Below are 12,004 nucleotides of genomic sequence, written 5' to 3' on the forward strand. Positions count from 1 at the left end.
CTTATTGCCTTAATTGACCTGTCGGCACCCCTGTCGGCACCGTTTTTCGGTGCCTAACAGGCACCGAAAAACCTAACATGTGGACGGAGTATTAACAATAACTTGAAAACAAGGCTCGTCAAATGTTACATCTTCTCGACATTACTGTACTGAGTTAAAAGCTGGACGCTCACTAAATCGCTATTAAATAAACTTCAAGCTTTCGAAATTTGGATGTATCGCCGCATAAGCTGGGTTAACAGAGTGACAAATAAAGAGGTATTACAACGTTTAAAAAACCAAAGTAGTAAAAATATGAAAAGAGTATTTTGCATATGTCATGCGAGACCCAGAACGATATTACTCAGGGAAAATACGTTAAGAGAGGGGTCCCGGTCGAAGAGGAGCATCATGGCTTCGTAATCTGGGTGAGAGGTTTGGTCTGTCTTCGTCGTCCCTCTTCAGCGTTGCGTTGACTAAAATTATGATATAACCAATATAATATCCAACGTTCAGTAATGGACATGGTACGGAGAGAAGATGGTTAATTGGAATATACTTGGAATGAATGCGATGGTCAATAAAACTAATAAAAAATTAAATATTTGATCGAAAAAAAACTTTAGTGATTAATGAAAGTCCTTAATACCCATTAACCTCAAACACATTCGTAACTGTCCTTCCGAAAAGAATTGGTGATTGTTATTGTATTCTGAAGTTTTCTCTTTCTGTCACCGATATCTAAATATAGCTAAAGGTTTTATTTTGATTTGGTAACACACAAAGCCTAATTTGAATTCAATTAGCATCCGTTTCGTATTTGGAATATTTGGAATAGGATATTTGTAGACCACGTCATTAATCGGTCTTAAAAGAATATAATTTTTAAGCAATAATGCAACTGAAGTGAAACTTCTTTTTTATTTTACTTTTAATATATTAGAAAGAAATATTTTGTCCTATTCATGGTTCAATATTATATGAATATACTTGTTTTTGAAATAAAAGTTTGTTTATTAGTGTCAAAACAAAAAAAGAATGATAAACATGCTGCACTTCGGTTTCCTCTTGTTAACATTAAACAACCTATCAATTGAATAACAGTGTATCCCGTGACTCTGAACTAAAAAATGTATAATATTCCATTATCTCGAATCGCCGGAGGTCAAATTTTATCTTGTGATTTAAAACGGGACTTTTTAATCTTATGTTCATGTAAATGTATCAGATTATTCCTGGTATTTAATTAAAAATAGTACAAACCGTTGGAACCAATAAACTTAACTCGAATTTGTTTGTTATTCTCTTAAGATCATTTGAAAACATTTGAGAACATGGTTTGTTTTGTTTGTAATCGGGAGTTTTCTTATAACTACAAAAAGGCGTCACGAAAGGAAAAGGAAGACTTTTATAGCCTCAGTTATTTTTCGTTTACATCAAAATAAAGAGTACATACAAATTAAAACAAAAACGTCAAAATCCATCAACAAAAATCGGCTTTCCCTTCAAAGCTGACTCTATTGGAACTTCCACATTTTGAAGATTTATAGATGACTCCGTTCAGAGCCAATTTTTTTTAAAACTTGCTACATCAAAACTCAAGTCAAGATCAAGTCCTTGATCTTTCAAATGCCACTAATTAGGTTTCTTAATTGTTATAAATAAATCAGCTACGAATTAAAATAAACAGACTAACTTCGTTCCTAATTAACGTAGAACAACTTTTATTTTGTGAAAAAGCCAGCTTTTCAAATATGAAAAAATAATTTCCGGGCAATCGCAAAAAAGGTATTCAAACTGTCTAAAAGCAAAAAATTGTTTAAGTTTTGTAATGTTGTAAATTGTTTTCTCACTTTTTTTTAAATTGTTTTGATAGAGTAACTTTTTCCGTTGGGGTTACTTGAAATACTACGTAACGCAATTTTGAAGAAAGGGGGTTTTTTTTTAAACGTTGCGGTGCTTTACAGGGGAGGGAGGGCCGTTAGAACAACGCGTTACGTAATATTGTTTTTTACTTAAATAAAACAACTAGGGAATTAATATCTCCCAAGTTGGTAATCCTTTTAGTTTATGTTTTAAGGGGAATCCTTCGATTGTATTGTACAATATTTTTATTTTCTTCTTTTCGTTTATGTTTTACGGAGACTTCCTCGACTCTATTGCATTTCATTTTTATTTTGTTTTCGATGTCAGTATTCCTTGAGACCCAGTTATATAAGCGCTAATGTCGTCGTCTTAGCAGTGTTGTGTTAGCGTCGGCCCAACCAATGAAATCAACAATGAATAAATAAAAAAATTGAGCCGTCGAACTGACGTACACCGGATTCATAAACTAGTAAAAAATATATGGAACTAGGAAAATATGCCTATTAAATGGAAAAAGGGTCAAATAATAACGATTATTATGATTATTAATAACTATTATTATGTGAATATAAAAAAGAAGGCCATATAAAGGCTCAAAAGCTGAAATGGCTCGAGAATGTACTAAGATGAGAAGAAGAACAGGGAAACGCTTAAGATATCAGACAATATGGTCGAATTTCAAAGCTGCGAAGAGACTGCAAAGTGCAATATGCTTCAACATTAACATGTACACCCAAGAGACATTATATATATCAAGAGCCAAGCAATTATTAGAAATAAAGGCGACGGCAATGACAATAGTAAACAAAAAACAACTACAAAACTCGCAGATACAAAAAAGAAGCAAAATCTTTAAATATCAAAACCATAAATGTATGGATATTCAGCACAGAAAAAATATGAAACAAGTCATGGAAATGAAAACTCAAAGAATTACAAAAATTCATACAATTTGTCTAAATATATATAAACATATATGTATAAACATATAAGTAGAATAATTTTAAGCATAATATATTTCATTCAATATTTTTTATTAATGTCTGTAAATGAGTACGAACATTATGGCAAATATTAGGTATAAAATATATCATGAATTTTGTTTATTAAAAAAATCAAATATATTATTGTGAATAAACCAAAAATTATAAAAAATAAACTATATTTTTGACGAAATTCTGCAGCTAAACAAAACAGAAAAAAATAAAATATACATACATATACTGACATGTTCCACTTGAAACACAATTACAAAATAATATGCACTGGTCCACAAAATCACAAAAAGACAAAAAATTCTCGCCCACGCATTAAAAAGCTTATAGTTAGAGAGCCAGCGACAACGATTTTTTAATGGTGCCAACCAGTTATTTTTAAAAAAAGAAAAGACTGTTATGTTTTTGTACAGACTTATAACAAATCAAAGAATGGAAAAGGAAACTATTTTTAAAGTGTGTATTTATTTCCTAGCTGAGCGCTTTCGGCTTACAAAGCCATGTTCAGAGCTATGGTCAAGGTTTTAAATTATCACTACTAAAATATCAGCCAAGTGATGTGAATCAGAACCTAAATAAATTTCGTGGCAAATATTTTATAATGTTTATAAATTTCTTATCTAAGGCCATTTTCGCCGCAAAATTGACTATCTTTCGCAGTCACTATTCTTAGTTCCAGTTTTTAACATATACTAGAAATGAAACAGGACGGTACAAAAATAATAAAAATCAGACAATATGTAACAAGCAGATGTAGATTATATCAAAAGCCTGGGATTACTACCTTTAAAAGAATAAAAAGTTTGTGACAAATGGTGGGTAAGGTGGGAGAGATGGTTGGGAAACCAATCTTTCAGCCACAGATTTGTATTAATAAATTTGTACTGGCACTTATTAATTAATGTACTTAGTTTTCATTTCTTGAATGACAGTGTTTTTTTTTCAAGAACGATTTTTCAACGTACTTCCATTACAAAAATGGACTAAGACAAGGTGATGGACTATCGTATTTCTTATTTAACCTTGCTCTAGCAAAAGTATGTAGTATATGTAGTAAGTAAGTAATGTTTAACAAATCTGTACAAGCTGTCGGATATGCATATGACGTTGACACCATAGTTAGGTCCACAGAATCTCTGACAAGCGTTCCGTTCGTTAAGGGCGTCTGCACTGAGAATGGGTTTACATAGAAATATAATGTGTTGTACTGGTGTGTAATATGTGCATATACCTAGGCTCGCTGTTGATTAAAGATAAAGATTAAGATTAATATTATTACTACCAACGCCTTTGTCACTGAATATATCTACAAGTACAGAGGAACCTATCTAAAACTTATCAAAACAGCTAAAAAAATGTACTAGCAGAATCGTCCGTGAAGCTATAAAAATGTTGCAAGAGAAACTTGGTCTATAATAAACGATATTCGAAGTAAAACTAACATATCAAACATTTTCTCTTTCAAACCCTGAAAATCTAAATGAATACTTCGTTAATATGAGTTAAAATATAACATCACCTATTTTGTCACAACAAGATCCTATTTCCTATCTCCCCAATTCAAATTCATTCTTTTTAAGACCAGTTGATAAATCTGAACTGATCCAAACTGACTCCAAAATTTCTACGGAATTCGAGGTATTTCTTTGAATTGGCGCTCCAATCTTAATTGAGGAATAGGAAACAACTAGTTAGAGCAAATGATACTGAATCTAGTCACAAAAGCATTGTATGTGGAGTACCACAAGGTACTCTACTTTTCCTTACCTTTATAAATGACATCACTAACTTAAAAATCGATGGAAAAATTTTTCCTTTTACTGATGATACCAGTTTGACCTGAAGGAACTCTAATATTGCAACTCTTCATGCATCTTCTGATCTACTTAAAATAAAAACCTGATCTGACTATAATTTACTCTCTTTTAACGTGGATAAAACAGTAGCATTATCCTATAAAGGAACTCTTCAACCCTTGCTTCTTAATGACAGGCAGATCAGTATCGCTGACTCTGTAAAATGTCTTGGTATGTTTTTTTGTTTGAAACATATTTTTCTTTGTTCGAGTCTCATCTTCGATATGGTCTACCTTTTTGGGGTTCTAGTACAGATGCCCAATCTGATGTTATTTTTAAATTACAAAAAAGAGCAATACGGTATCTTTTTGGCCTCAGTAGAATAACACACTTTATATATTTTAGACAGTTTAGTTAATTCGTAAACAACTATATGTCTTTCCAGCAAGACCTAAGCATTACTATTCCACCAGAAACAACTTCTTTCCCTAAGTTCCGTAAATTGACAAAAGCCTATCTATCTGAAAAACCATATTATTCAGTACAAGAGTTTCTTAACGAATAACTAAGAAATTACAGTATGTTTAGGTACAAGTAACTATCTATATATTTGGGTATCACATGCAGCAGCTTAAACTTATTCGTAAACTAGTTCGTAAGGTTTTATTATGCAATTTACAATTTAGTGAAATTTTACAATGGATTGTATATTTTATTATCTTTTATTTTGTGATATTGACGATTTATGTAATTTTAGTAAATTTTAAATTGTTATTGTTATTTTTTCGACTTTTTGTGAGCTTTGTCCATAAAATTGTCCAATTTTCAGTGTCAATAAAGCATATTTCTATTCTATTCTATTCTATGATGATGATAATGATGATGATGAATGACAGTGTTTGTTTGGTTTAAAAACTTATTAAGGATAAATGGGTAAAGTGGACCAGATACTGCGAAAATGCATAAGGACGGCCAAACCGGGAATTACATAAATAACTGGAACAGTGTGGAAAACACTATGAGACCAAAAGACTTCCTTGAAATCTATAATTTATAATAAATATAGGGAAACACATTTATTTTGTGTAAGGAATAATATAAAAGATCCATAGTCCTTTAGTTGTTATTGTATTCAAAGAAAACGTGGTTAAGATCTCCAATAGAAACATTACCACAAGGGATATTGACGAATCCAGAATTCCTAGGTTTGGAAGGTTATCTTTTACTTTGTATCCAATAATTGAATACTGTAACCCCAAATGGACTGCATTCTACACTTTTTCGAAAAATTATAAAAACTGACGCAATGATTTCTGATCTTAGATTTAAAACTACTAGATAATCAAGACCTAGTCTGCAGACTCAAACGTACCAAACCTTTCAACTTGTGTGATAAAGATAAATGTATACCTAGGACATTAAAGTAACAGGTTAGGTTAAATATAAAATGCTAGTTAATCATAGGATCAGATTCACTGTTCCTTTAATAAATAAATGAAAACAATTACTAGTAGAAACAACACTTGAAATAACCGTTCTAGTTCAGTCAGCTCCCAAACTATTAGTCACAAACGACGATGTATTACAAACACATTAAAAATAAACTGCAATTGTTGTTTCGAAAACTGTTCATAAAAAGTTATTTATTGTACGCAAATGGCTACTTGACAATGAAGAAAAGTTACGAGTATTAGCCTGATAAATAAATAAAAATGCTAATGGTTGTTTGTATTTTACTCCTAATCATTGTCAATTACTGTCATTAAGGAAATTATAGTGTGTTCATTACCGACGACATATACGGGATTCTAACGAAAAATCGTCACAAAAACAACAATAGAAAAGAATTCTACGGAAAGTAGATTCCTCTTTAAGCACTTTTATACACGATTTAGAACTGTTTATAGACAATTTATAAAACGTGGCTTCAAAAAACGTGTGTGTTCATCAATGGAATTCGGTCGTCCACAACTTAATTTCTCGTTGTAGGCTACTATTCAAACTATTCAAATACCAAATACTATTAATAATGAAGGAGTCTATTGTAGCAAGATAGCGTAAAACTGTTTTCTCCCACTAACATCTTTATAGAATATCATTTTTTCATGAGTCTATCTGCGATTGGAGCAGCGCTGCATCAATTTTTGTAGTTCCCAACATTATTAGAAAAATTAATATCAAACTTAGCGATTACTGGGTTAAACCGCGTTTGGGGTTTCAGTGTTTTGAACTCCCCGATCACTTCACTTGCACACTGTTGTTGTGCAGTGAACAGTGTACAAGTGAAGGGATCTGGGGACTCAGGTGACTGAGGGACTCAGGAAGCTCTGATGAGGACTTCAGAAAGTAAATCGAAAGCTCGGCGTACTCAAATTCGACGCGGTTCAACCCGGAAACCTGGTTAATAATATTAATCTTAGCTTTAGGTTTAATTGTCTTAATAGCGAAAGTACAACATTACGCATCGAGTATCATCATTCAGCTGAACTGATGCCGTCTCTCTCCATAAATATCACTCGTTAGTTTGTGTTTCGTTACATACTTACATACATTAGTATTTTATACATACTTATTTGTGAAATTTGCTCAATTGAAGCTGAATAAAAGCTTTATTTGCCTCTTATTTTTGAAAGAGATGTAGTTAATTTCAGATTTTTTTCTTTTGTATTTGAGTATGTGTACTTATATTGAGCATTTATCAATATAGTCTGTACATACATGAATACGGAGATTAAAGTAGAAGGCATGGTTGATAATTTATCCTAATATACGGTTAAGGATTCTATTATGAGACCCGTTTCTAATATGAGACCCCTGTCTCTAGAGTCTTGTAAGTGATGCAGCCTGGTGAGTGACGTGAAAACTAAGTTCTGGTAGTGTTTCCAGTAGTCTGTGAAAGAATCGAGTGTCTGTGATCTACAGACTGTTTCAAGTTAAGAATTCACAACTGAACAGATAGGCCAGTGCATTTCTTACGGGCGTATGTTGCCAATAGTTCACGGGACTATGCAGGGCCGGCCGAAATAACCCATTCTTTATTTATATTCAAATTTTTATTTATATTTTCCAATGTTAATCAAATTTATTTTAAAAAGATAGGTACGTATCTATTTAATAAGCTTAACGACTACAATTACTTATAAATATGGTTACATTTTCAGGGAAGTGATTTTAAAGATTATTAGAAAAATGTCTTTATTAGTGGTTAAAATATTAGGTTTTACGCAATTGGTTAATTATTATGGCACAGGTAATTCTGACAGCTTAGGTGTCAACTCTCAAAATTATTTATAAAATATTACTTTCACAATAGTTAATAAATAGAAAGCAATAATAATTAAGATATTGTGCTTAAACTTCCATTATCGGGCAAGCCGGGCTAACAGGCCCTAACAGTAAACAATATTGATTACTTTATAATTGACTATTAATAGTTTTCTAATTCTCTTTATGTACTTAGTCATTCCAAACAATAGTGTCATTTGGAAAGCACATTTGGAAAGCAGACAGATTTATGAGTTATAGATAAATGAGCGGTATGTTTTTCAAAATAGTGTAATTAGGTGAAGTGGAGATTATATGTTTGTCTGTATACATAAGCCCAAACTGCCCGATTACGTTTTTAAATTCTTCTGCCCGGACAAGGGTTAAGGCATAACCATCGCGCACTCAAATCTCAAGTGTAAAAAATTATATTGTTAAAATGGATCCAGTTTTGCCGTTTAAAAGTGGTCAAATTTTACATCTGAGTGCTAAAAAAGTGATCTTAAACGTAGTGAGATACCACATTAATTTGCTTCGAGATGAAAGTCAACGTATTGTATTCGACAAAGTATCCGCGATGACAGGAGTGTCAGTTCGTACGATTCAAAAAATCGTACAGGAAGACAAAGAAGGTGAGCTTTCTGAGGTAAAAACAAACAGAAAAAGAACCCGTTGCCGAAACAACTCCAGAGACTATACTTACGATGAAGGTGTTCGTATCGGCGTTCGTCGAACAGTGCATAGTTTTTTTTTTTAAAACATTCCTCCTACTTTGAATCGTCTTCTGCCAAAAGTGAACCAAGACGAAAACTTGCCAAATTTTACCCGCAGTACAATGTACAGGTTGTTAAAAGACATGAACTTTGTTTATGCAAAACGTGATAAAAGTGCCGTGCTAATAGAACGTCCTGATATAATTGCATGGAGGCATGGATATTTAAGGGCCATTAAACAATATCGGGCTGAGGGCTATGACATTGTGTATTTGGATGAGTCATGGGTCAATGTGGGGCACTCGGTTTCCAGAGAATGGAAAGACAAAACCGTCACCTCGGCAAGAGATGCGTTCATAAAAGGGCTAAGTACTGGACTAAAGCATCCCACTCAGCGTGGACCACGTTTCATCCTTGTCCATGCCGGAAGTGAAAATGGTTTTGTAAACGGTGCTGAAATGTTTTTCCTTGCAAAAAAAAACAGCGCTGATTATCACGACGAAATGGACGGTCCGTGTTTTGAGAACTGGTTTGAAAACAAACTGTTGCCCAACTTAGTTCGAAAAACGGTTATTGTTATGGACAATGCTCCATATCATAGTGTAAAAACCGAGTTGTTGCCTAACCAATCGTGGAATAAGAATAACATTATGGACTGGTTAAGACAAAAAGACATATTTTTTGAAGAAAATTATCTGAAGTGCGAGCTTTTGGAGGTAGTCGCGCAATTTAAACAAAATTTTGATAATTACAAAATTGAAGAACTTTGTAAACAACAAAATAATGTCAAAGTGCTTCGTTTGCCTCCATACCATTGCGAATTAAATCCAATTGAAATGGTATGGAGCCAAGTAAAAAGGCATGTGGCCGTAAATAACAGCACCTTCAAAGCGAAGGATATGGAGGACCTCATAAAAAAAGCGTTTTCAAATGTTACGTCTGATAACTGGAAAAACTATATTCAACATGTAATGACTCTGGAGAAAAAATTTTGGGAAGTGGACGGTCTAATGGAAGACGTAACTCCCATAGTTATAGATTTATATGATAGTAGTGACAATTCCGATTTGGATATGGACGAAGAATGTACATAGTTTTTGATAATTGTAATATTGTAAATATATAAATGTCAAACTAAAAAACCAAATAATTTGTTACATTTCTATGGTTCTGTTGTATTTTTTTTAAAATATACAGAAGTTTTTATTGTTTTTTTATGTTTTTTACTGACACTAATAATATCTACCACAATACTCACTCAATTTGTTCATTAAACAATTAAGAATATTTTTAAGAGTCTGATGATGACCTAAGCCGAAATTTAATAAATAACTGTTGTGAGAAAAAGACATGTCTTTAATTTTTATTTTTCAAAAAAACAAAAAAAATTTAAAGTTACCTAAGTGAAAAAACGTCTAATGTGCAATATAACATGCAGTTCGGCCCTGCTTTTTCGCTGCAACTCCACTACTCTCGCCTATCTCAGTCTATCGGTAGTTCTGGCATCACCGCTTCCCATAAGGCTCCTTTATGAATTCTTAACTTGACACAGACAGTAGTATTATCTGTCAGTGAAGTTTTACGGTTTTTGCGACTCAAAAGTTTGTTAATTGGTCTAGTTCAAATTGAATTTTCATCTTCAAGGTAGAGATAAAAAATTCACCTTAGTAATTAGTTGATAGCTACTAAAATGCGTTGTAGACATACGCAACTATGATGGCCTAAAAACCAATCCTAACCTCAAAATTCGGACTAAAAAGTTCCCACTATAAATGATAAATAATAACTATCATTTCTAATAATATTTCGAAGCAATGAAAGCAAAAAAATAGGATCATATACCAGATTTGCCCAAATAAGCAATAGTAATATTCTGCTTTAAAAATCGTGCTCTCATGCATTTACAAATCAAGTATATCTTAAAATTTTTATGAATTTTTTTGATTCAGAAAAAAATTCGCGGTTCATAATTCCGCAGATCATAATCATCTGCAGAAAATGAAAAATTTTAAATCATAGTAAAGAAAATAAAGAGAAGAAAAGTGATGATGGTTTCTACAAAGATGTGACAATAACATCAAAAAAAAAATCAAAAGTAAAAGCATAGCAACGTGATCATTTTTTTTTAATAAAAAGTAATAAGAAGCAGATCAATCGAAAAACAAGACAGAATAACCATGGGAATATTATAAAAAATAATAAACGTTATATATAGATCTAGTGACCTAGTCTTGGAAGACGACAAAATCAAAGGCGTGCAATCCTGCAAATATTTGGGGGTCATTTTCAACAAGAAGGGAAATAGCGCAGATGAAATCAGGGAAAGAATAAACAAGGGCAGAGCAGCGACCCGTGCCTTAAACTCTCTTCTCTGGCAAAAAACAATTCGACGAGAAACCAAAAAACACATTTACGGTAGTATAGTCCAAAGTATTACACTTTACGGTTCGGAAGTATGGGACGTCACCAAAGCTAATAGAAACAAACTTATGACGACAGAAATGGATTATCTGAGACGAATCTGCGGTGGATCGAAACTGGAGAGAGTTAGAAACGAACAAATAAGAAAAGAAATGAAAATGGAGCGAAAAGAAAACAATTAATCTGGTTCGGACATGTTAAAAGAATGCCAGAGTACAGATGGCCTAGAAGAGTTGGCGCCAAGAGACTTAGAGGAGGCAACTGCATATGACAGAAAAAGATGGAAATTGGGTGCGGAGAAGCGGCGACAGCCGTAATAAATCCGTTATTATTATTATTATATATAGATAATAAAGAAGTATATAAACCCCTAAAAAACAAATAGGAAAACTTGAAGAGCATACAAAACATCAATAAATGAAGCTGGAAGAGACAGCTGAGAAACAGCTATGTAAAATCTTTTAAAAAAAGTCCTAAAACATGTAGAAATTACTACAAAAGTGGCAATTTATTACGAGGAAATATATAAATTTGTATTAGGAAAATTTAAAAGATAATAAAGCAGGAAGTTATTCAAAAGTAAAAAAGGTGTAAAAAAATTCAAATAAAGTGCAGATACTACAAATACTTATTGTGCAGTTAAATAAAAGAATTTGGAAAGGAAGAAGCAAGTCAGGGAGGCAGATGCAAAATAGAAGAAAAGAAAAAATTATAAGAAACCTAAAAACATAAATGCATATTTTAATGACCTGGAAGAACCATACAACAGACTGAAGAGTAAAGAAATATGAAGAAGTAATAGTTTTTGAGAATATAAAAGTTTCCAAAGAGTCGGTGCCTATAGAAGCCTTATACACCAATCGTAATGTAGAAATAATATGAGTAGAATTAATAAACCTGAGACATTAATTTCGATTTATCTTTACCATCCAAATTAAATACTTCACCTGAGAAAATACTTTGACACCGA

At 32.4% G+C, this 12,004-nt stretch overlaps 1 protein-coding gene across 5 annotated transcripts in view; it reads right to left on the reverse strand.

Moving 5' to 3' along the window:
• dia (diaphanous related formin 1) overlaps window positions 1-12,004 on the reverse strand; it is a 109,851-nt gene that overhangs the window by 70,238 nt on the left and 27,609 nt on the right. The window contains exon 1 of one of the 5 annotated variants that reach the window (XM_072530723.1): window positions 3,064-3,090. The exons of the other annotated variants lie outside the window; for them this stretch is intronic. Within the exon in view, the coding sequence (XP_072386824.1) occupies window positions 3,064-3,075 (12 nt within the window). The 5' untranslated portion in view covers window positions 3,076-3,090. Of the gene's footprint in view, window positions 1-3,063; window positions 3,091-12,004 lie in introns of those variants that run through there. 5 annotated transcript variants of the gene reach the window in all.

The sequence above is a fragment of the Diabrotica undecimpunctata genome, chromosome 4, assembly GCF_040954645.1.
Source record: "Diabrotica undecimpunctata isolate CICGRU chromosome 4, icDiaUnde3, whole genome shotgun sequence".
Taxonomy (NCBI): domain Eukaryota; kingdom Metazoa; phylum Arthropoda; class Insecta; order Coleoptera; family Chrysomelidae; genus Diabrotica; species Diabrotica undecimpunctata.